The sequence below is a fragment of the Gadus macrocephalus genome, chromosome 2, assembly GCF_031168955.1.
Source record: "Gadus macrocephalus chromosome 2, ASM3116895v1".
In the NCBI taxonomy this organism is placed as follows: Eukaryota; Metazoa; Chordata; class Actinopteri; order Gadiformes; family Gadidae; genus Gadus; species Gadus macrocephalus.
The window spans coordinates 7566391-7592105 of NC_082383.1; the positions used below are offsets into that span (position 1 = coordinate 7566391).

Sequence of the window (25715 nt, forward strand, 5' to 3'; positions counted from 1 at the left end):
CCGACTCACGTCAGCACAAAGTTATTTTCATGAATGGAGGGGGCGGTCACGAGGAATGACGTGAGTGCTTGCGGAAGCAAAGCGTGGAATGTTGATACATTGTTGTTGTTTTGTAGTTAATTTAGTACGGGATACTTTGCTGTTCGCATGCTATTCGCTTTGCCAATTGTGTCAAGTTAACTTCCAAAGCTGCTGGAGACTTCACGGCGCAGCACATTTTATTCGCATTCCCCGTCACAGATCTCCGCATTGAAGAGGTATGGTTGTTTTATCTTTGATATTCTGACATTCTTTCCAAAATGTCCCACGTTCTCACGGTTACACTAGCGCATGCAGAAGAAGCGTGTGTGAACACATGTCCCTCGCGACGGTGAGACGCTACTCGCTGTCCTACTTCATGTTAATGTTGAGTTATGAAATATTGTTCACTGTTTTGAAAACTTGTTAAATGTTTCATCGGCTTGAAAATGACCAAAATAACCCGATAACGCTAAATAAACCACTTTTTTTCAATCAAAAGTGAACTTATAAAGGCCTAATCGAATAATTCGTTTTTTGTACGTGACATAATTTACAAATTAAAGTTATCCAGAATATTCTCCAACAGACTGCTAATTAATTCAAGTGACCAAGTTTCTCATACACAGAAAGTAGGCCTATGTAACGTTACTCGTCGTAACACAATGATAGGCTATACTACGTATTTTTTTTATAAAGTCTGATACAACACTGACATGGGAAACAACACGTGGTCTGCATTTTAGAATTCTGGGACAAAGGGCACGAGGCGCAGTTAGTGAGACCACCAGCACTGCAGAGCGAAGCACCGAACAACAGCCGCGCCTCCTCAGACCTTCTTAATAACTCCAAACTGTCCTATAATAATAATAATAATAATAATAATAATAATAATAATAATAAAAAGCCTGCATTTAGGAAGCATGTTTTCAAACACGATGATTCATACAAGATGATTAATAATTGTAATCGTAAGGAGCAAAGCTGTTTCTCAAAATTAATTTGGTAGGTTTTTTATTGGATAGGCCTACTGCGTAGGTGTTTTTAGATTTCATCCAAGGCTTATACGATTTATGCTAAAAAAAAAAAAAGCTCCTTATGGGCTACGTGACGCGAGAGCATGCTTTCATTATTTCCTACTGTGACCAATTTTATGACTTGTTGATCCACCGAGGGAGTAGCCTAGTGAGTCACTATGAACTCAGTGGCGAAGCAATGACAAGGCAACTGTATCTTGCTGAATATAGGCTTATTTTTGTTATATGCTTGTTGCAAATCAACATTATAATTATGTTCAGTCAGTGTTGGTAAATTAAGAATCAAGCTTTAACTCTTGGATGGGGTCTCCGTTATTTTTTTAACAGGACGCGTGATGTCAAAGTAAAAGTAGCGGAAGTAAGTGATGACTCATCACAAACCACTTTATTTAGGCCAAGTGGAAACCAATATGCGTTGACGTCCAGCATCACAGGTCACAACTGAATCAAATGTGGAGCTCGACAGCCATCGGCGTGCAGCATGTGACGTCAAATCTGCTGACGTTAGCGTCAACCGCTTTACGGAGTGTGAAGACGAAAGAGACGTGTCCCCCCTGACACTTTTTTGGCGCGCTTCTACCCCAAGTGCCTTTTTAATTGGGAAAACTTTGTGCAAGTTAAAGCAATTTCACATTTCGTCTTGCAGTTAAACATGTCTACACATAACAATGGGTATTGTATGCCTATTAGTTACATTACATACATCCGTGTCTCCAATGTTTTCCCTTTTTTATGTAAAATATTTGTTTAGTAATCTAACGTGAGGCTGAATGTACAAAGTTGTCCAAAGCTTGCATCCATCCCATGCTTTAATTACACACAAGGCAGTCGAACCGGGACAGGTAGGCCTATGTCCTTGTTTGCTGAATGCCTGACATTCCTTAGAATTCCCTATGTCCCCTCACTTCGCTCTCTAGTCTCTACGATATTCAAAGGAGACTCTCCTCCCTTTCCTTCCACCACCCCCCATCCCATTATTCATGCCAGCCCCTTTCCAAGGAACGCTGTACTTTTCCTTCCTCCATGGAGTCCATGCGAAACAACGGGGTTTTCCAGGAAACGTCAGTTGAGAAAGGGTGTGATTCCCTGCTGCCCGCTGTCGTTTTCTACCCGTAAACAGGGTGACTCACCACCGAGCTATGTTCCCTGCTTCCTTCGCTTTTGCTCCCCCCCACACACACACTTCACCCCCCACACCCCCAAACCGCCCAACGTAGGAGACCGTGCCTTCTGAGAAAATATGGAACATGGATTGGGAGGAAGGGGGAAGGAGATTTCAGTTTTCCAGTTGAACTTTTCAGTCGGGGGGGGCTTCTATGTTAGCCTCTTTGCATGTTCTCAAGGAGTCCAGAGGGCAGAAAAACAATCCGGGGCACATATTTCTAAAGACATGTGTGCTTCTGTCTTTGATTTGCTGTTTATTTAAGGAGGCGACTGCGGCCTGGAGATTGTTACCTGCCGTGATTCAAGTACCACCTTGAACCCGGTCGGGCAAATTCCAGACTAGACCAGAATAGTCTTCTTCTCATCTCATTTTGGTGTCTGAGGAGAACAAATACTATGTGTTTTGAGTCTGGTTTATTTAGCAGTTACATTTCGTTTGGAGAGCATGATTCTTTGAAGCATATTCCAGACAGACCAAAACGGTCTTCTCATCTCCTTTGGGTGTCTTGGGAAGAACAAAGTGCTACGTTTGAATCTGTTTTATTTATCTATTTAACTTTTCTAAAGCTTGTTTTTATGTCTGACCCCAATTATGGAGTGTGGTTCTTGGAATGTAAGCCTTGGCTTGTGAGTGCTTTAGATCCAGCCATGGTCCCTTGTGTCTTTGCTATGGATGTTTTTGTTAAGCGTGAGTATACCAAACACATAGAGGCTATTCCACACACCAAACGCTCGTAACCATTGGTAAATATACCTTTATGAAGATTAGGATGGAAGTCACAGAGTCCCTCCTCCAGACTTTCTTGTGTATATTTGTTGTTGTCCTAATATAACATTCTGATCTTGTCGTGTGTGTGTGTGTGTGTTTGTGCTTATTTGGTTCAGTAAACGATGTGGTTTTGATAAACACTCACCATTGCAGGGAGCAGCTGTTTCCGTAAGGGATTGAGTTACTGTTTGTTTCTGTTTCTCTGCATGGCAAAAGGGCCACTTATGAAGACTAACAGATAAATGGAAGATGCACAGTCAAATCAGATTCACCTTGCTCACTTATCTTGTGGAGGGGGGGGGGGGGGCACATTTAAGTTGTCAATTTGATTGGTTTGGGCAGGAGAAGTGAATACGGCACTTCTGAATCCCAGACATATTTAAGGATTTAACTGCCGTGGTTTTCACAAGTGTAATTAACTCCAGTGAGTTAGTTAGTTGGGACAGCAGAGTGCATTGAAGGATGTGCTCATCATACCGTAAAATACTCGTTTACAGTGAGTTGTCCATTATGTGAGTGCACGGACGATTGTGTGTGTTGAGTTGTTTACACTCGTGTTAATACATGTTGGAGTCATTTAGTGGCGGGATAGTGTGATCATCATCACATATTTCCTATCTCCAAAAAAGAATACATTGGAGTCATTGACCTCTAGAGTTTGAATAACCTTGATAAGCAAAGCTTATTGTGCATCAACTACAGAGATGTGCACATATACAAATATATCTTAAAGAAGGCCTGTTAGTACAACACTGAAGGGAGGGGGGGGGGGGGGGGCAGTGAGGCTTGTTGTTAGGGGTTTCTGTGATATTTTCTAAGGGGGGGACCACTGGGGATGCCCTTTGATGCAACACCAGTTACGGCGGATCGTTTGGGGGCCAACAGCCTTCTGCTGGAGGAATCACTGTGCTACTCTGGCGACTTCTTTGCTTGGCAGAATAACCCCCTGACTGTGTATGGGGTTCGGTTTATCCCTCGATGCTTTTGAAGTGTAGTGCAGTCTGTTTACATCTCTGCAGACGAGGCGGTCAGAGGTGTTTGAGACTTTAAGTCTTTTTGTATAAACACCGCTTCTATTATCCAGACTTTATGTAAAGGCTTTTTGCGAGTTTATGGGTTGCGTTTATGTCCTACCCACCATGGGGGGCTTCTGTCCCCACATTGAGCTCAGTTGAACTTGTTTTCAAACAGCTGCAGCAATGCATTCTATGGCCTGCAGCTGATTCAAGGGCAGTTCATCCCTCAACTGAATAGCCACACCCTGCAATGGTTTGAAAAAACTCCCCTCTGACCACGGTATTACTTCTATCACATGTCCTCTTCACGTGTGTGTGTGTGTGTGTGTGTGTGTGTGTGTGTGTGTGTGTGTGTGCCTGTGCTGTGGTCTAAATATATCCACTAGGGTTTAAATAAGGGCATCGTGCAGCCCAGAAAAATCTCTCTAGGTGTAAAAGGATCTGAGTGGAAAGACAAGGCTTAAATCAATACGGGGGCATTGTCTCTCAACTCGAAAAATACATCTGTGACTGTGGAGGAAAGTATGCCTCTGTGACACTGACTTCTGGAATGTTCCACAGGCTGCCTTCGCATCCCTGTAAAGTTCAGCAGAACTAAACATGCCGTGCTGATGTAATGATCGACTGTCACTGCTGGCTATTTGATGACTATTGCGTTTTTTAAACTACATATTGCACATTGCAATCCTGCTCTCAAGGTTTGATTGCAGATGCATTACTTGAAGAGTAATTGTATTTTCTTATCACTGTAACTTTATGGTTCTTCTGTTTGTGTTTTTTTTGAGAAGACATGCACAAGGTCCTTGTGTTATCGTTGTTTTGTTATTTCCAGACTAACCCTGTGTAGGCTTTTTGTCGCGCTGAGGTTATGAATGAGACCTGTTTACCCTTTGAGGAGACCATGTGATTTGCACTCCCACGCCCATTGGCAGGGCGTTTCCATGGCAGCAGCCCTAGCATGGAACAGTGCACTCGCAGTCAGCCTAGAATGCAGGTCCTGTAATGGAGCCTTCAGGGGCTTGGTGTGTGTGTGTGCGTGTGTGTGTGTGTGTGTGTGTGGGGGGGAGCAAGGAGGCTCTCAGAGGATCACAGCCCAGCAATCTCTGATTTTGGCCACTCTTAAGCATGCCTGGCACTGTTGTATATACTAGAGAGAGAGAGAGCCAGCAGGGTTAGTCTATAAGCGTCCCCTGGAAAAGAAGCTCACGCGCTACAATTGTCAAGGTGGCGACGGTGCAAAGATCTAAAATAGACAATGAGTGGCCGGGCCTGTTTCTATTAATGTTTTTGTCTCATGAAAGACATCACTGGAGGCCCTTCTCCGAGATGTTAACATGGGCCATGGGTCTACTCTCCCCAAAAGCAACTAGAGTCCGTTGGACGATTCATCACGGTTCTCTGCTGACCTCTGTTGGCCATGTCTGGTACTAAACGCGCACGCCCAGATATTGTCCCATGATGACGACGGCCTGGAATGTTGTTGTGGTGTGGTGTCCTTTCACATTTATTGAAGTGTAGAAGAACTGGGAGTGACCTCAGGGCCACACTTTGATCCCTCAGCCAAAAAGTATATTCAAGTTTTTTCCACATTAACATCCGTAACAAGCAATTGTTTATAACACTGACTTTTGTTTTTCCCCACAGGGACTTCTGTGAGGTTTTGGCCCGTTGTCCGCATGCAGGGTATGACGACTCATTTCAAAACAAGCAAAGCTTTAAAGGTACGTCTGAATAGTGAGTTAGTCTCATCTGGTCCTGCATTCTGTGTCATTACTGTTCAGGAAGCTCAACTCAATCCCCTCTCTCCCTTCCCTCCCCTCTGCCCCCAATAACTCTTGACTGTGACACCCCCTCCCATCTGCCCCCAAGAACCCTGGACCATTTAATTTTTTTTTAATAAAAATATAATAAAATTATAAGTTGTTTTTTTACCTATACCTTTTCACTATTCAGAACTATTTTGCAATATTTAGAATTGATTAATTGTAAATATTACTTAATTTATTTTATTTAACCCAATTTTATCCTTCTCTACATTGCACCGTGGGTCAGAGACAAACAACATTTAGATTCCTCTGTTTGTCTTGTACATTTGTTGGAATTGTCAATAAGGCTGACTTTGACTTTGACTTTAAACACGGCGGCTCCGTTAACCCCCGCCCCGTTTCCGCGTCCTCCTTCAGGTCAAGAAAGAGGAGGGAGAGAATGCCCCGGCGCTCAGCGACGACGAGCTGGTGGCCATGTCGGTGCGGGAGCTGAACCATCACCTGCGCGGCCTCACCAAGGAGGACATGGTGAGGCTGAAGCAGCGGCGGCGCACCCTCAAGAACCGCGGCTACGCGGCTAGCTGCCGCATCAAGCGGGTCACTCAGAAGGAGGAGCTGGAGCGCCAGAAGTGGGACCTGCAGCGCGAGGTGGACAAGCTGGCCCGCGAGAACGTCAGCATGCGGCTGGAGCTGGACGCCCTGCGCGCCAAGTACGAGGCCCTGCAGTGCTTCGCCCGGACCGTGACCTCGCTGTCCCCGGGGGGCAAGGTGGGCGCCACCAGCGTCATCACCATCGTTAAGTCGGCCAGACACGCCAGCATCAACAATAACAACAACAACAACAACACCACGCCGTTCTCGGCCGCCTCCTGAGGGGGGTCATAAGAGTCCTGAGTTTTTAAATGCCCAGGTCTTGGCCATACATGCCTTGACCCCTCAACCTTGACCCCCCCCCCCCCCCCCCCCCCCAATCTGCCCACTCTACTCATCCTCTACAGCTGGGGGGAAGCCTAGTTGTCAGGACTTTTAGGAGAATGCAGCAATTTGCCATGGCACCTGTGTTACGCTGCGTTCACTTCTTCTTTGTTGCCGTCTGTTTCCTTTTTCTTACATCGTCATTTTCTGCGCACTGTGTGAACGTCCCCTCCCAGCCTCCCTCCGAGCATCGGCAGGGCACCTTGGAAGATCCGTCCCTTGTTTTCCATGACGGAGAGAAGAGTCTTTGCGTCTTTACTCCTGCGCGAGTATGCGTTTACCTTGTGCCATACTGTAGTGGCATAGATCCGAGGCGACTCGGATCCTCGGTTTTAAGCTTTTCTACTTCTGCAGAACGTCCGAGGTTTTTACTTGATGTAGATGTAAGAGTTGTTTTACTTGGTCCCATCTCAAAAGAACCCTGTGGGAGCATGCTCGTCCTTTTTATACCAGTGACCCGATGGAAGTGTAGCCATTGATGCTTAACCTTAAACCAAGAGTCATTGAGTGAACAGTATAAAGGAAGGTATTCATATACATGATGAATATTCCATTTTGCTGAAATTTCACTTTAAACGTTAAGGGTATTAGTTGTTAAAGTTTGTCAGTAATCTGTCTTTCAGTGTGTGTTGCCGATAAGCCAATGTTAAGCAGAATGGCTGGTATGGCATTCGACTCTCCTCTTTGAAAAGGCAGACATGGAATAACTCATGGAAAAAAGAATTGTCGTACAGGGAAGATATATTTAAATAAATTGATAACCGGAGACAATAGGGCAAAGATCCACTCCTGTAATGGCTTGTTTAAATCAACTGGCTGCTGTCTTGATTGTGAATCTGGCCATCACACCAAATTATAGCTTAGAAAAGGATCTGAACTCTGCCAATTTGTTCCCCTCAGACAGACGCAGTGTTGAATGATAAACGTGGATACTTGCATCCGAAGAAATAGGATATTGAATAGTGCCTGGGATTGTGTATTGTCTACTCATACAAAAGCCATTTGCCTCCCAACAATTTCCCGACCGATACAGATTGAGACTTGTAGACAAACATACTTATTTGTTTATTTTGTAGTTATGGAGTTATTTTTTCCTCCTCTCCAACCATTAATATGGTAACTCAACAGCTGTGCCTGTGAGATACACGCTGGCCTTCAGCACATGTAAGCATTGGACTTGATTTCTTCAATGCAATAGCACTTGATATGAGACTGTAAGGGAAGCGGTATAAAACTACAAGGGCAACTAGTGGCAAAAAAACACCCGTCAACTTATATAATGCCTAGACTGATAAGCTATCTGTCTATTTTTCACATTTTGTTTGGAGGGGGGATTTTCAGTTGTGAGGTCTGACCACTTATTGTGACATTACCATAAGGAAGCACTTACTTGTGAGCGTCTGCCTTTATCCTTTTTATATGCAATGCCATTTTCCTTTTGATCGTGGGTAATCCATATTGGATAGATTTTCATTCTCGTCAATGGCCCTTACTCAATTTAGTTCCTGTATATTACAGACTATTCTATGGCTCTATTTTCAGTTTTATAGCAAGACATGTAAAAACATCAAACCAATAGCACTCTTATCCGGATCTATTAGTCACATACCGTCCATGGTCTAAAAGAAAAATACAAACATCATTCCTACTGCTGGGGTCAGGCGGCACGACGGCTGTTGGCCATTGTGGTCAGTGTTGGGAGAAACTGTTAGCCGCACACCTTGCTTTTCGACACAGACCCTGATTGCCAACTCCACAGACACCCATCTCTAGTCTCAGCAGTGTCACACAATTACCGTCCAAAAGGTTTGAAATTCAATTCGATTTTTTTTTTTTTTGGGGGGTTCTATTTATTTATGTGGAACAACATTCCCACTTAAGGAATGGAGTGAGTCGTAGAGATTGTAAATGTCAGCATTTGCTCTTTGCTCAGAGGACATGAGCTGTGCTTCCCTCGATCCCATGGCTGCAGAGAAAACTGTGGGGAGGATTGCTGCTGTAAGGACCTGCTGTGACGTGTACGCAGGGACGTTGCTGTGCTCCTGTTCTTATCTTGTGTACTTTCACTTTTAAGCTGTTAGTCAACTCCAGTGTGTGCTCCCGCTTATATTGAGTTATATATATTATATATATATTCATCCATATTTTTCTATATTTATGTCTAGATGTTGATCTTTTACAGTTGATGGGAGTGGTGTGATTATGTCATCAATAACTTGTTGAATTTAGATAATGTTGTTGACCTTTTTAGAAGCAGGTAAGTTTCCTTCACTTTCAGATGATCTTGAAAAGACGATTCTTTGTATGTTTTTCATTGAAATGTTTCTATCTATGCCCAACAGAAATCTCTTAGGGCGTTTCACACTAAAATGTCTGACTATTTGTACTGTAATGACTTGGTATGGAGACAGATGGATTAACTCTACCTAGAACTCGAACTGAAGATCACACTGACTGAAAGGTCGCCATTATAAGCACTTCGTCCAACTGTTTTTTATGCATGCGCGTTATGTCTATTTTCAAATCAAACTTCATAATGCTATTGAAAATATCGAGGTATAAAAAAGACGATGGCAATACAATATTCCCATGGAAACGAGGTTGCAGATTAAATATCTATGCAAAACCAGATGCCTAAAATACTTTGAATCCACCCTTTTACCACCATGCTATGTTGTCTCATCATTGGTAAAAAATATTGACAAACGGTTTTCTATTTTGTAAATGTAATCGTGTTTACTAATTACTAAATTAGACTTTATATTTTTATATAGACAAGAGACTTTACATTTCCCCTCCAAGAACAGTTTGCTAGGGATATTTAAATAATATTTTATATTCAAGTCATAGCAATACAACTTTTATAATGGTTTATGTATTATAATGGTCTCTCATAAATCCATGTTGTCATTTTAATTCCAAATAAGTGTTGGTGGATATTTGTTTTGTGTCGAACTAATGTGGGTACCAGTTTTGTAACTAACAAAATCTTACCTGGAAGTTCCTCTAAAGCTGCTAAGACTTGTGTGCCCTGACCCACTCAGCTCAGTTATAAGGACTGACCAATAGACTACATATGTTTTGTATATATGATGTTTACATGACAATGTTTAGCGCATTCACATTGAACATTAACCAAATTACAAGTTAACGTTTTTGGAAAAACCCTTGCATTGCATTATGCTGACCTCATGTGGTGAAGTTTATAACATGAATAAATTGAAATGTTTTAATCATTCAAGCACTTTTGTTTTTGCAAATGCCTATGTCTGATCTGGATTTTTAGAGATAAGTGTTCTAAATGTTGCTACCATTTTTAATGAATTGTGTGTAAAGCGTTGCTTCTGTCCACAAAATGGTATTGGTAATATTGGTTAAATCTTTATGGATGAGTTACATACTCTACACTATTTCATAAATGATTGGAATAATAAGTGGGTAGGCTTACTGTTTAGTCTAGAGAAAGAAAATTGTACAAAGATTATAGCCAACAGTGACACTATTAACGACAGCAACTCAAGTCCTTTCCTATATATTTTATATTTATTTAATTGATTTTGTAATATTCACAAATTGTCCATATTCCAATGAGGTACCAACATGTATAAAGTAAATCTGTATTTCTTCCTGTACTCAAGATAAGCTAAACCAAAGTTTAGCCACGTCCCTTTTGTACTTTTAAATAAAGATTCCCCTTTCTACCTAAAACACAGAGGGAGTCCTTTGAGCACACTCATGGCAGCAACAATATTAAATTATTTATTTTACATCAGTCAGAGGGAAAAAAAAAAACAGAACATCTCTTTATCATGTAAATTACACTGTGCCCATCTTCAAAAGTTAATTCTGCTTTCCCAGGAAAAAAGCTATGGCACGAGTGAAATTTTGATTACTTCACACCGAAGCAAGAGTTATGTATAGCCTGCATTACTTCAGTACAAAGACAGATTGAAATCAAACAAGGTATTCACAAACATGTAATTTTTTTCCACACTTTCCACATATACTTAGTTGCTTTGAAAATGCTTCAAACTTCAATATTTACATCAACATTTTGCTTAAAACAATTGTATATGTTCAAAGTAGTTTGCACCAAAACAATTTGTATATCCAGTTAAAAATATCTCTTCAAGGTAAAAATCACACAACAGACCAATCAGAACTATTCCTTTACATATAATACAAAAAATAATAAGTGGATGGAGTAGAAAGATGATGCCGCGAGATGCCAGGAGACTTGATTCTCTTTACGTTGGTTAAACCCCTCTCAAGCACAGCAGAACAAACTACAGGCTTCTTCTGCACAGGGCTGAGGAAAACTAATGAGGACCCCGCTGGAATGTTTCGGTTGGTGGGAGACCAGCCGCTTCCATCCATTTTGCCCACGCTTGTAGCCAGCTACTAAAAGGATTCCACCCCACCAAATCTGTGTGGTTTGAAGTGCCCCCTTTTGACAGAATCATCTCGCCTGTCAGATGAAGCCCCACAGAAGGAACCAAACACTTCAAAACGAGGAGATGAGAGGCAAGAGAGAGAGAGAGAGAGAGAGAGAGAGATCAGGGCCAGGAGGACTCAGACCTTGCCATGACCACTTTCCCGGTCCATCCTCTATGCTGGCTGCATATGGCCATAAACCTCATGGAAACAACAAGAGTCAGGCAGAACGGTCTTCCTTTGGCCACTCATGTTATCGATACATTGTTGTAATACGACGCATCGTATATATCCCTGACTTGGTCCCTCCGTGGTTTAAATGAGGCGATTCTCCCCTCCCTTCTAATAATCATTGTTGAGCTGGACCCGTCATCCCTGCTCTGCTCTCCGCGTGAATCGCATTGTAGTGAGACGACACACAATGGCGCCCCTCGCTGCTCCAGAGTATTGAAAAGGTACAGCAGCCGTGCAAGCTCTTCCTCGATACGGCAGTTGAACAAAATGGAGCAGGAGCGGGGGGGGCGGAGGGGGGAGAAGCAGGGGGAGGAGCACGGTTGGGGGGGGGGGGGGGGGGGCCTTGGGCATGGCTGACGGGACGAACGCAACGTGCAATTTTAGAAGTCGTCGTCTGAGGTGATGAGCATGATCTTGTCCGATTTGCGCGGGGCTTTGCCGTTGCTCCCGGGGCCCTGCTTGGCGGTCTGGCTGGGCTGGACCACCTCCTGCGTGGACTGCTGGGCGTACTGCTGGTAGGCGGGCGAGAAGTTGTGGATGGCGTCCTGGACCATGTCCCCCGGGTTCATGGTCTCCTTCAGGCCGCTGGAGATGCTCTGCATGGGGGCGTTGTTCGCTGAGGGGGAGGGGGTGGGGGGGGGGGGGGGGGAGGGGGGAGACATGGGGGAGAGACGAGAAGCACATCAGCGGCTTAGGGGGGTGGGTTTGATGGATCGACAGTGAAACACAAACGTTAGACTGGACACATTTCTTTCCCGAGAAGAATATGGGGAGATAAAAACCAAGAGGAACAGGAAGAAGCCATGTTTAAAAAAAAAAGAGAAGGAACCTAATAAGATGACAACATCCATCATCAGACGGAACTTCCCCGACGCCTACAGCTCCAGACACGCCCCGACAGACGCTTTGACGAGAACTCAACAATCTGATCTGACAAGTAACGCATAGAACGGGAATGTTGCCGGGACAACACAGCTGAACCACGAATGACCCTCGTGTTTAAGGCTGACATGTTAAAATACACATCGGTGACATTGAGCCCTAAGATAAGCGCATATCCTCTGTATTCCTTCTGTGCTGAGAATGAAAAGCAAGTCAACAGACAGTGAGGCAGCCCTTGCCGTAAATTCACTGCCCCACATCATACTGTACGCTGATGGAGAAGACGGTTTAGTGTTGGAACCAAGGGGAAAGGGGTTGGAGTTATAATCAACAGCATTAGATACTCATAGTAATGGAGTCCCTGGGACTACAGGTTGAAAATAGCAATCTGCTAGAACCTGGCACAGTGCATATTCTCTTATTGTACAAGATTAATGTCTTAGGGTGCACTGTTCCTGTTTTGAAAAAAAAATAAAAACTACAATAGAGCATCACCTGCTAATTATTACATATCGTTTATGTTACGCTATCAATGCAATACTTGAACAAAGCCCCATCTGTACAGCAGAGCACAGCAGAGGCACAGTGAAATAAGAACCAAGCACAACGAATCCACTCCGCTGTTTTAAAACCCAACACATTACACGCCACATGCAGCGAGCTGGCCATCAAACCTTTTTAGCCTCTGCGGATAAAAAAAACCTGCAGCCCTCCCATTTGAGAGGGGTCACTGGCGGTGATTTCTAGCATGGCTTATTGAGGTGGAAAGGGGAGGTAGAGATGCATATGTTCCCAGACACCGAGGCATACATCCCCCCAGCCCCCCCCCCCCCCCCCCCCGGGGGCCCTGCTTCTACCCTCCTCTCTGCCGGCTTGGCTTGCAGATGTGCCAAGAAGCCCCAAGAGAGGATAAAGAGCCCCCTGTGTGATTGATGGCGTCTACGTGGAAAGATATTTTATCTAAATCAGAGGTAATTGCTTTTGTTTTGCCGCATGTTTTTTTGAGGCAAAACATACGATGGATAATGCTTAATAATAGCTCCTCAGAAAGATGGTATTTTTGGCGTCATGGCTGGACAGATGGGTCAGAAGGGTGGGAAAAATAAAATGAGTAAAATCGCTGAATGTGGAATGGGATTCATGGATAGAAAATCTCTCTATATTTCAGAACAAGTTAATAGGAAATACAGCCCTTCGTCTGGTCTTTGATCCCTATTTGTGAGAGCCTGGTGAGATTCCTCATATTAGGTTGGTAAAAAGAATGCCAAGCTGATGATGGATAACGCAACGCTTTTAACCTGGTCACCATGGAACACCGCTATGCCCTGGTCCCCATTTGTCTTTGCCTCGTTGTTATCATAATAAATACTGTTTCAGTAGGAATCGTTTAGGGTCCCTAAGCGTTCCCATGGAGAGGCTAAAGCGTCCTGGCCTGAACAGCCCTGTCAAGTTTTTAAGAGACAGGGACAGGGACAGGGACAGGGACAGGGACAGAGACAGAGACAGAGACAGAGACAGAGACAGAGACAGAGACAGAGACATTGTGGCATGTGGCTCAGGAGGTAGAGCGGGTTGGCTGGTAACCGGAAGATTGCTAGTTCGAACCCCGCCTACTCCTAGATGAGGGCCGAGATGTCCCTGAGCAAGACACCTCACCCTCACTGCTCACGGTGTGTGAATGTGTATATGAATGGAGGAAGGTTGGGTAAAATAGCCCTTTGAGTGGCCACTGGTTAGAAAAGCGCTATATAAATGCAGTGCATTTACCATTACAGAGACACATACACAGAGGTCGAGATATACACACTCAAAAACACTATAAAAGAAAGGTAACCATGGATACAATGGACGCCTTGCATCATATAAAAATTCACAAATAGCATTCAACGTCTAAAAGGGAGGAACATAGAGGGTTGAATAAGACTTTCTTATTCAACCCTGTATGTTCCTCCCTTTTAGACATTGGAGGCTATTTGTGAATTTCTTTCTATGCCCATTGTGACTCTGTCCGTGTGTGGTTAGGCTAACCCTGTTGTTAGTTTTCACGGCAGAAACAGACAGCGACGGTCTCACTATTTACCAGCTGAACCTTCTGGAGACGCTTGGGGCGACTTCCACTGGAGTCCGATAGCATGAAGGAGTTAGGGGGGTGAGGCTTCGTGCTCACGAACACAGACCGGGACAAGTCGTGCCCGTTGGGGATCGAACCGTGCACCTTTCGGATTGCCAGTCAAACACCCTCTAGCCACCAACACATACCCCCCCCCCCCCCCTTACCATCTTCCTCCCGGCTGTTATGTTGTCGGTGCACCACCGTCGCCGTTACCTGGTATTTCGTTCTTCTTCTCCTGGTAGACGTCGCAGGCGAAGGCGTAGCGGAGGGCGATGGCGGCGAAGAACATCTCGATGCAGATGATGAAGTTCTGCCAGCCCGCCGCCACCGTGCCGGCGCCCACCTCGTGGCCGTCGATGAGCCGCGCGTTGGGGATCACGCCGCAGCGCTCCAGGAGGGCCAGCACCATGCCTGGCGAGGGGGAGGGCGTCTCACGTTACCCGGGAGCCATTGTTTAGGTCGTGGCGAAGAGGCTTTTATCCCGATCGATGTGGATATTTGTTAGGGTTAGTTGTCGAGCATGCGTGGGGGGTTTTAAGGCATGAGATGCCTGCGTGTGGACTGTCTGCAGGCAACAGGGTGGGAGCCCAGAACCTTTTAGCAGGGAGTCAAACATCATTATCGCCGTGAGACTATTATGCTGCCTCCAAATTGCATAGCAATTTAAATGTTCCGAGATAATGGAAAGGATAGCATCGTCACTGTACGGGGGATTGACTCACGGCCAAAAAAGGTATGGGGTTTAATTTCCAAATGTCCACAGAATGAGATTTGTAACTCCCAGCCTCCTCCTTTAATGAATCTGAATTCACTGAAGTCACTTAGGATGAAAGAGTCTTTTAAAAACGAGTAACCCGAGTGAAAGCTGAGTGAATTACAGCCAATACACAATGAACTGACCTTGCCAGAAGGAAAGGAAGATGACCGATTTGATGGTGAGGAACTTCAGCACCGGTTCGTAGGGCCGGAGCAGGTCACTCGTGGCGAAGAAGAAGAGGAAGAGGGCGTAGAGGGACAGGCTGACGGAGAAGTTGTAGATGATGCTGATGTACAGGTATCCTCCGTTGACGCTGCACAAGTCAGAGACAGCCGTGGTGTCAGATTACAGATAAGAACGCTTTTGCAACTTCTTAATTATACATACGGTGTACGGTATGAATCTAAGTACGGTGTTGAAAGGCAGACATGATGAAAGGAGCCATTCAAACGAATGACATTTGTCCAGATGAGTTGAACAGATAAGGAGCAACTGATTCTTGGGGAATCCACTGTTCTCTTGAACCGAAACAATAAGAACTAAGGACGCTATTATGCTGCTGCTGCTAGGGGGGCTTTGTCACGTTTTAAAACTGTTTATCTGTCCCAATATATTAAGGGATTAGGAATTACTGAGAAGAAATAACAGGGTGTACTTTTAAATAAGGCTTTCACGAGCATCACGATTACACCTATCAAAACGCATTATCCTGATACCTTCAATAAAGAAGGAAATTGGACGGCAAAAAATAAAGACCAAAATGCGATGCTGATCTCGCACAGCTTATCTGTTATGTGGGGGATACCCTCAAATCGAAGTTGACATTGTGCAATTTAAATTCATAGCCTTTGTGCGAGTTCCTGTCTAAAATAATAATAATACAGAGCGAAAACATCTGTGACAACCCAATCATACTCGGCGCGCTACTCGATTAAACCGATTTCTATCAACCATTTGGTTGGGAGAGGGCAACCTGTGAATATAATACTGATAAATAAGGTTGTTTTCTTCCTTCGTTCATTAGGAGACATTGTACTTTTAAGGCTAAAACCATAACTGCCGAGAATGACTTTTTGTTAAAACCACTACAGGGTTGCGTGGACGAAAACCTCCATTGGGATAACTTCACTCATTCATTCCTTAGTAGATCAAGAAAATCTTTCTAATAAAAAGATTTCTGGACTCAAAGGGGTTCCTTGTAAAACTCATGCTGTTGGCGCTTCTTACGTTCATGTAAAACCGAGTGTAATGCTCTATGCTCTGATAATGTATTCAGTCAACACAAAAGTGCGGAGTGTCCACCTAAATGTCAGTCACGCATTTTGGGGACAAGTTGAGGATTTTAACATTCCACTGTAAGGCGCGGCTCCACCACTCACCTGAAATCACCATCATGATACCTGCCCTCCGCCTGCAGGATGATGGTGATGACCGACATGATGGGCTTGACCACGCAGAACTGAAGGGTAGCCTGGGGAAGAAACATGAAGAACCATGAAGACGAAGGCCGAAGAACACAGTAACCGTCGTGACTATTTAATGGATTTTACTGCAGCTAATGACCTCCAAGAATATGATTTTGTTTTGTAAACAGCATGCCTTGCTTTATAAATCACACACACACACACACTTATAAAAAGATCTTTCTAAATGGTAATAATCTTTCATGCTGATAGAACTCATGGTTTGCAGTTCAAGTGGAAAAAAAACTATGCAACGGGCAAAAGAAAAGACGAACGAGCAACAGCACATTGGACTAGCAAGGGGACCTCATGGGTGTGTGATGTATTGAAGTCTGAATAAACCAATGTGATTGTGGCTGATGTTAAAAAGAGGCATGGCTCTGGCAGTGAACCAAATTGGACCAAACAGACTCCCGAGGCGATTCACCTCCAGAAAGGTAACTTTGGAAAAGCCAGGGCTAATAAGATTACCCATTTCCTAAAAATACATATGAATCAAAACAATGACTAATAATTGTTCTGAAAGGACACCATCTAAAGCTTCCCAGCATCCTTTTCAGGACCAATTCATCGCATGGTTTATTCTTTGTTAAACCAAGGTCATTGTCTGAGAGAATGTAACAACAGGACATCTGTTAAACAATCCGTACCGATTCTCATACTGAGAAATGTATGATTGGATATGAAGCATATTCAGGAACCACTTTCTTGAATCTTCATTACATTATAATGAAAAGTTGACCAACAACAAAGCATAAAACTGCTATCAAGTCAGAAAATGTAGTGGGCAGTAACTTTGCATAACAATGAGGAAATAATGAGTGCAGGGCTTCACTTAGACACATTAGACACTAGAGGGTGGACTGCACTCCACGCTTGGCCTTGAGTGCTAGAACTGTAGCATAAATTCAATAAATAAACACAAAAGACAAAAGAAATCCACATAATTCTGGTCATTGACATGGTGATGATTGCCATCTATCTGAAGGAACAAACAGAATGCTATTACTTTGAAAAAAAGGCCTCATGCCAATCTCCTGTCAAAGATCTTCTTGTCAGCAACAAAAAAAAGCTTATTTTCACCGCCTATTTTCTGTTTGGAAGACATACCGTTCAGTTCGGATTCCCATCAGTTAGACTGCAGCCTCATAAGACACTGTGAGCACACTGTGAGCACAGCTCAAAGCTGAGCTGCTGTTATACTAAACTACCTTCAAGTACATTTCAATAGCTTTTTTGTTTTGCATGCAGCTACAAGTGGCTATCATCTTGACAAGAAGACAACCAATTTTGTAATCTTAAAAATGCCTTTTTGGATTTTCCTAGTGATGTCTATTGTGGCGATACGTGCGTTTCCATGACAGAAGGGAAGGAGCCACTCACTGGCTAAGATTGTCATTGGAGCTCACCTGTTTACAGAATCGTAGAAAGCCAATTGAATAGCTCATTCCAAACAAACAGCAGGTTCCATAGAGGCAACTTGACCTGCGGAGAGTACAGAATTAGTACAAATTCCCTTCCCAGAAAAATTATACCTTTTTTTATTCTATCATATAATTGAAAAGGTTAATATAATTATTTGAGTGTAATACTTCACAACACACAAATTATTTTTCAGACAAGGAAAAACTCAAAACAAATATGTTATGAAGTACTCTTAGTACAACCGTGTGCGTACCATAATCAGTCAAATTTCAAAATGAAATGCCTCTAGATGGGCGTGCATTGCTGTAATTATTGAGAATTGTATAATGCAAATATATACTCTAAACTATTCTGGATAGCAAATGCCCAGAAAGCAAGATAACGTCCTTGCACATTAATTGTATTATTATAAAAAGTTAATCTTAATTGGGAATCCCTACAGCTTTCACAGGGATCCCCAGACAGAGATGTTGAACTGCTCATTGCTCTGGATGCCATATGAAATGTGATTATTTGGTCATCCATCATAGAAAACAGAATTACATTGAATTGTTGGCCATGCCCAATATTCCTTCCCTCAGTACGTTATGAAATGTTGTACATTTTTTGTGTATAGAAAATCCTCTAGTCATCACTAAAAACTGTTTAGATGTGTTGTGTATTAACATCTTTAACCTGATTGTGGTTTGCTAATTGAAAATCATTGAAATAAGTCAGGTGTTGCGAAAACAGAGAAGAGAATTGGAAAAACACCAAATGACAAAGATTTGCTTGCCTCGTCTCTACTAAATAGGGTTTAGCTGGGATAAGGCTTGTCTTGTTTTAAGCCAATGTCTCTCCCTTTTAAGAACCTGGCAAAGACAGTAGTTGTTCAACTGAGCCAGGTGATGGTCTAAAAAGATAGCTTCCCCAAACCATAATAGACCTCCCGAGTGCATTGTATTTATTGATTAAAAAAACGACTTTGTGTACTGAGATTAACCATTTTTTTATAGGATTGACATCATCACATTTCTAAATCATAGTAGCATTATGAATTATGAATAATTATACGGTTTTGTCATACTAGCGTGCAAGAGTGTTTCCCAATGATGTTCTTATGCTTGATGCTGCGGGTAAATGTGAGCAATCACCGCCAAGCAAAACACTAAGCCCGGCCTGTTCACCCACAGCTACGAGAACACATATTCGGCATGTGTGGTCCAGTGACCCAGATGAGAGTCTATTCACCCGACAGCGAGCTTGTTTCGAAATGAGCTAGCTAGCGCCCGCTGTGAAGTGAGGATCCTTCAGAGCTACAGCAGAGTACTCACAAGGGGCTCACTGTGAGTAGTTCTGCTACCAGAGTACTCACTGTAAGTAGTACTACTACAAGAGTACTCACTGTATGGGTTTTCCTCGGATCTCTGACATGATAGCACTCTCTCCCCCGAGGTACTCGAACGCCAGGCTCAGAAAATTGTATATGACGAATGCTGTGAGAGGGAAATTTATAAAGTTATGTTATATAGTCATGCAATTGTTTCTAAACATATTACGATGTGCAGGCTTGGCTTGTTAAAAAAAAGAAAAACACGATATTCAAGAAAGAAAAAGGACAAACATTGTAATAATTATAGCAATGTTACAAAACTCATATTCAGGCTTGTTTTAATTCCCAAACGTTTCCAGGGTTTCTTTGTCCAGGAAATCTTTTAATCCTATGTTGCTATTTAAGGAGGGCTTAAACAAAGCCATTGCAGACTGCACCCACTCTGCAGACAGTTCTTCAAAAGGGCCTTACCTGCAAGGGCTAATGGCATTCCTACAGCATGCAGTACAATCAAACCAAGCATAAACCCAATGAAATGTTCTAGAACTTAATCTGTAATCGAATCACTGTATTTCTCTAACCTAACATGCATATTATTAATACAAAGCAAAAGATCAGATGCCTTAAACCATGGATTTACGTTAAAGAATGGCTGGAAGACGGTTTTTCATCTTGTGAAATCAATACACAACCCACAAAAAAACAAAAACAGAAAGCTGCCATTTAGCTATGCAATAGACCCGTTTTTTTTGCTGCACTATGTAAAAGCTTCTGAATCATCACACACACGCCTATCTGATGTTACAGCTCCCGAGAACAAAACCCTTTGAACAATGGTTTCGCAATTATATCAATTACAAACTCGTCTGGTCAGTTCTTTCCCCACCCTGTCCCAACTCCCTAGACAAAAAGGGAAGATGCATTGGGAAAGAAGAGAAGAAAGGGACAGGCGTAGGGCCCCCAGCCATCAGGTGACATACCTTCATAGCAGTCACGGACGGAGTCAAAGTAGACGTAGTACTGGTCGTTGCTGATGAAGAGCAGGCTGAGCCAGGAGTCGAAGGCGTACACGGGCACGATGAACAGTATGCGGATGATGTAGCGCTGTTCGTTTGGCACCGTGTAAGACCGCAGGTGTGTGTATATCTGTGTGTGGAGAAGAGCATGGAGAAAGATAATAGAACCAAGAACGTGAACTGAATGAAAACTCAATGCTCTTCTCTGCCCTAAGGTGAACGATATTGGACATTGATCATTGATACAGATTTTAGGCTAAGTTGTCATGATGAACTTGTATTAGCATACTGTGACAACATGATTATACTAAAAGAACTGACAAATTAGTATAGTACGACAAATTGATGATCAATACCAAATCGAATTTAATGTCAACTTAATTCAATGGATACAATTGTCCTTTTTGGTGTATTTAGCTGTATCAGGTGAACCTTCTGTTCATAATATACAAATCAGAAAAAATAAATTAAAAAAAACTTTTTAAAGAGATTTAAATCGATGGATTCATGTCCAAAATGCACCGGATAACTGCGGAGATAGATACAGAGCAGCTGGCTTTGAACAGTGACTGCCAAGGGAAATGTATGTGTTAATTTGATAGTGCAAAGTGAAAGCATGCATAGCGCAAAACGAGAAAGACCCATGGGAGGAACTCTGAAAAGCAACTGTATCTTCACAATAGTGTGTGTGTGTGTGTGTGTGTGTGTGTGTGTGTGTGTGTGTGTGTGTGTGTGTGTGTGTGTGTGTGTGTGTGTGTGTGTGTGTGTGTGTATCATTTTGAAGGGCATCTTGCTGCAATGTAAATTGCAGCAAGATGCCCTGTGATGTGATGTGACAATACGTGCAACAGCCCCTGCCTTTAGACCTTGCCAGATAAGAACAAACACCAAGAACACATTTTGATGATATCAGCTGGGCCTAGCTCAAACTATACAATATCTTGATAGATAATAATATTAAATACGCACAAAGCACACAACTCCCTCTCTGGGAAACAAAAGAAAAAAGCGCACCACAGTTGTAATGTCAATGCTCAGGCCATCCATCTTCTCTCAGACCCACACACACGAGACCCGAGGCACACGTCTCCACGACAGCGAGCCACCCAGATATATCACTCAGAATGTGACCTTTTTAAGTTGAAAGGACTTTGTTATTAGTTGAAACTGAAACTGCTGCGAGGCGGAAGTTAAGCATGTCGTTTATTGACACCCACCACAGCGTCACATTTTCTGTATTTGGCGTTATGCGTTGGCTATACCACAATGACACTTTTTGTGTGTGCGTGTGTACACACCATGTTCTAGCATACAGTATATGTATTCAGGTCTTCTGTTGAGTCAGTTAAGTCTTAATCAGGAGCATGTCACAACTCAAACCATGTCCATGTATTTCCACCGCACATTTCGTAACTTTGCTAATTATCCTTTGTATTAGAAATGCTTTTTCTAGGCGGGGTGCTAATGAGTTGGTGAGTGTGAGGAAAGCTTGTAGCCGGAGGCCCGCCTAAGAAAAGGGTCAGGCAACACACACACACACACACACACACACACACACACACACACACACACACACAACTCCCTGAAGCATGGTCATGCAAACACGGTGAGCTCATGCAAATAACTCAAGGCAAGACAAGTCTAGTGACAAAATCAGACCAGACCCCTCGGTAATGTTAACCTGAAGTCTGGTGAACACCACTGTGTACCATCAGTAGGGCTTTGGCTGGGCAGTGGCTGATTTCCGAACAGGGCCGAATCTTTACGTTGCTCAAAGTGTTTGAATTGTTTTGAGTGGTTAACCTTCCCTGGGCGCAGCCATTGTTTTATTTTCTATTTGGCAGACTGTGATTCTGCTGGAATGTCATTAACTGAAACAGCTCAAAACAGAACTTAGAAACAACAAGGACATGATACAAATCAAACTCCGGTCCATTAATGGAATCGGTCATAACTAGTACCTATCCTAGTTTTTATTTGGTTGACCATGAATTGATCAGGAATGGCGCTTAGTACAAACTGACTGACAGAGGCTGAATGTCTCTTGACCAACTTCAGGCATTGAACAGCAGCTAACAAGCAGTGAACGCAATGAGTAGCCTAGCTACACTTCGGGTAATACAAATCAAAAGGTTCAAAAACAACTTTAAGTTCAATAACCCACACCTTTCTGCCTTGAGAACCGGCAGGTTCTCATATAAATTAGTGTTCATTTCATAGCCGCACATCCAATTCAGCAGAAGTAAGAAATTAGCCAGTAGCTTAGCAACATCCTGCCTTTACAACTGTTGACAATATCCAGGAAGCTGAATAGATACGAGCTGTGGGTAGATAAAAGTGCTCACTTAACTGTAACAAGGTTTTGTGCAATACTTCCCAAGCTGGACTTTACGCACACTCTTTGGTGTACGGGTTACAAATTAGTCACAGCTGACGACCACAAAAAGTACAAGTTCATTATCTTTCGTAACAACAGCAGGGCACAGGAAACTATTGTAAAATAATTATTTGTTATTGAACCTCGGGAGCACTGCAGACTTTATTAAATGACATCATTAAATGAGCACAGCATCATTAAATGACCATTAGAGAGGATGCTGACCATCCAAGAGGGTTAGGTTTGATGTATTTCATGCCGCTCAAGACCACACACACACACACACACACACACACACACACACACACACACACACACACACACACACACACACACACACACACACACACACACACACACACACACACACACACACACACACACACACACACACACACTAATGGCTAGGAAAAGCTTGGGCTGTTTTCCATAATGCCAACCTGGGTGGAATTTAGCAGCATTCTGGGGGATGGCTTAAGGCCAAAGTATGGAACAGCCCATTTTTTTTGCATAATAGCAGCAGTCCATCAGAGCCACGTGGCAGTTTAATTAGAGGGATGGAACGATTAAGAAGTTATAGAAAAAAAATAATGATCTGAATTCGTTGATAGAATCACAGCTCCCGGGTAATCTTGCATAAACAAACAACAATACAACATCAGGGAAAGACTTCAATCATGTATCCATATTGTTTCAGGTGGCAGGGAGCATGCAAGGTCAGCGTCAGCAACATTTAGTATTCACAACGTGTGGCACAATAATCCACAGCCAATCTTGTTTCTAACAAAGTCAAAACGGCACGCCAGCAGCATTCAAAAGCTAGCACTGCAGGCTTTAGTTCGTCTTCCCCCCCCCCCATCTCTTTGCCGCACTTCACTGGGCTTTACCTCCAGCCGATCTTAGTAAACATACAATTTCTGCCTGCCCCCCAGCTACACGCAAACACGTGTTTTTGTGACGTTAACATCACTCAGGGCTTGAAACAGCGTCCCAATGGGAGGTCAATTGCGGCTGAATCCCTGCAGTTGTTTGGAGTACCCGGCCATGGTTGGGTTCAGATGGCTGGAATTGTCCTGAATGTTTTATCGTTTTCAAAAATGTGGTTGTCACGTTGGTTTTTGTTAACACTGCATTGACGAGCAGTGCAAAGGAAGTCCAAACACACAAATACAATGTTAAAGAGGGTGCACCACACAACATAACACATTTCCTACTAACTCATTTCCCTGAATTATAATCTTGTGAACTATAAAGCAGTTTATTTGTTGATGGTTTTATTATGGTGGTATCTCGCCAAGTTGTAGATAAAGTATTACATCGCAAGTCGTCTTGGCCGTGATCCTTCCTTGAAGCTTTGAAAGTAATCTCTGTTGATTTGTCTACTGTACTGATAAAGCCCCCCTGTTGCATTATCTGCAGTTCAACGTTTGCAGTTTATACATAACAGATTGGCCAAAACAATATATGAAGATAGTGCATCCACAGAGTGCAATCACATAGGCCTACCACACCACACCCTGTTCCAAATTGCATTGCATATTTCATAAATGAATGATGTTCAAAATATCCATACCGTTTTAATGGTATTGCCATATTTATTACAAGGTCAGTTTTTGAACTGACCAAGTAATAAATAGCCTTTTTTATACCAACATCAACTGGTGTTGCTGAGGCGTTCACGTGAGCCGATAGACTTGACGTTGATAAAATAAGCCATTTAGGTCACACACTCGTCTTTGCATATTTTGATTGCGGTATCCAGGTGTGCCAACGCGTTACGTTTATGTTTGCCGTGATTAAGTCAAGCCCCTTCACAATTTAAATAATAGCATTGTAAAAGAAAACAAATTAAAGCGTTCATTAGGCTGATAGAAAAGCAACAACGACAACAACACAACACAAAAACACTCACCTGGTGACAGGTAATAAGCAACGCAGACCACACGAAAATGCCCGAGAGGGCCTGAGCGGTCATGGTGTTTAGGAAGATTTGATGACCCTTCAGGATGGTCCCATTCCCGTCCCGAAGAATAGTCATGTTGGATTCGTCCGACATAACTGGCAGGATGGGCGCTGGCAGGTGAACAAAGGACTCGTTTTGGGTGTATTGATCCAATGCCGAGGCGTTCATCTGTAGTTGGAGGGGTGATGATCAAAAACATTATACATTGTTAACACGAATTAATCTCCTGCTGTACTGCAGTGTCACTGACCTAGCTGACGGCTATTCGAGGAACTTACATGAGCCTACATCCAAGTTACAGTAGCCGCCTATAGATCGCTTAACGTTAGTCTCTTCAATAATTCAACAGCTTACCTTGGCCCCGGTGTCGTTGAGGATGTCCCCAAGCTCGAAAAATACACTTGTTGTTCTGATTTGAAATATAAAAACTAGTTTTCCACCTATCTTAAGTGTCGTATATAAAGAAATGTGCCCATTCGATCACTTTTCCTGGGTCTGGCATAGCGTTATACACCTGAGTTCAACGGCTTCGACTACTTCCTCGTTGATACGGATGGTAAAACTAGGTCGAAGTCCGAGGCACCATAAGTCGATATAACACAATCGTTAAAAGTCAGACATTTCCAAACAGTTCCGTATACTATGCCCCCAGTTCAACATAATGACTTATTTCTCGTTATAAACACGGACCTGACGACTTCTCTTGGGTAAGCAGGATAAACAGGTTCGGCAGGGCACAGGTGAACCGGTGACGTGAGTACGCGCGTCGTCATGGTCACGTTTCACCGTGTCCCAAAGTAGCCCTGATCTAGTATTGATCCGCTGGCTACATGCAGTGTTGCTATAGTGAAGTAGTGTGAATAATGAAGGTGTATGAATTTATTTATGTATTGGCTTATTTCTTGTCTCTCAATAGGAAGGGTAGCCGTTATCGTACTCATTCGAACAACTTGTTAGATTTCAGCTTAATTCTAGACTGTTCGTATAGACTCTG

General features: G+C 43.1%; 2 protein-coding genes across 4 annotated transcripts; one reads left to right on the forward strand and one right to left on the reverse strand.

Annotated features, from left to right (window-relative positions):
• mafk (v-maf avian musculoaponeurotic fibrosarcoma oncogene homolog K) lies at positions 1-9986 on the forward strand. Of its 2 annotated transcripts, none has more exons than XM_060038534.1 (3): positions 1-257; positions 5649-5725; positions 6188-9986. In XM_060038534.1, exons 2-3 carry the CDS (start codon positions 5681-5683, stop codon positions 6641-6643), a joined length of 501 nt encoding a protein of 166 aa, XP_059894517.1. In that variant the 5' UTR covers positions 1-257; positions 5649-5680; the 3' UTR covers positions 6644-9986. The 2 variants fall into 2 exon arrangements, with proteins under 2 accessions (XP_059894517.1, XP_059894526.1); XM_060038543.1 differs by having other exon boundaries at positions 19-370.
• Positions 8498-25516, reverse strand: tmem184a (transmembrane protein 184a). 2 transcript variants are annotated; one of them, XM_060038521.1, is made up of 9 exons: positions 25412-25516; positions 24671-24889; positions 20346-20511; positions 19438-19528; positions 18038-18113; positions 16545-16636; positions 15309-15478; positions 14622-14819; positions 8498-12029 (listed from the first exon to the last, which is right to left on the reverse strand). In XM_060038521.1, the coding sequence occupies exons 2-9, from the start codon at positions 24887-24889 to the stop codon at positions 11794-11796; spliced, it is 1248 nt and encodes a 415-aa protein (XP_059894504.1). In that variant the 5' UTR covers positions 25412-25516; the 3' UTR covers positions 8498-11793. The 2 variants fall into 2 exon arrangements, with proteins under 2 accessions (XP_059894504.1, XP_059894495.1); XM_060038512.1 differs by having other exon boundaries at positions 25076-25507.
• Between the last annotated feature and the right edge of the window lie 199 nt (positions 25517-25715).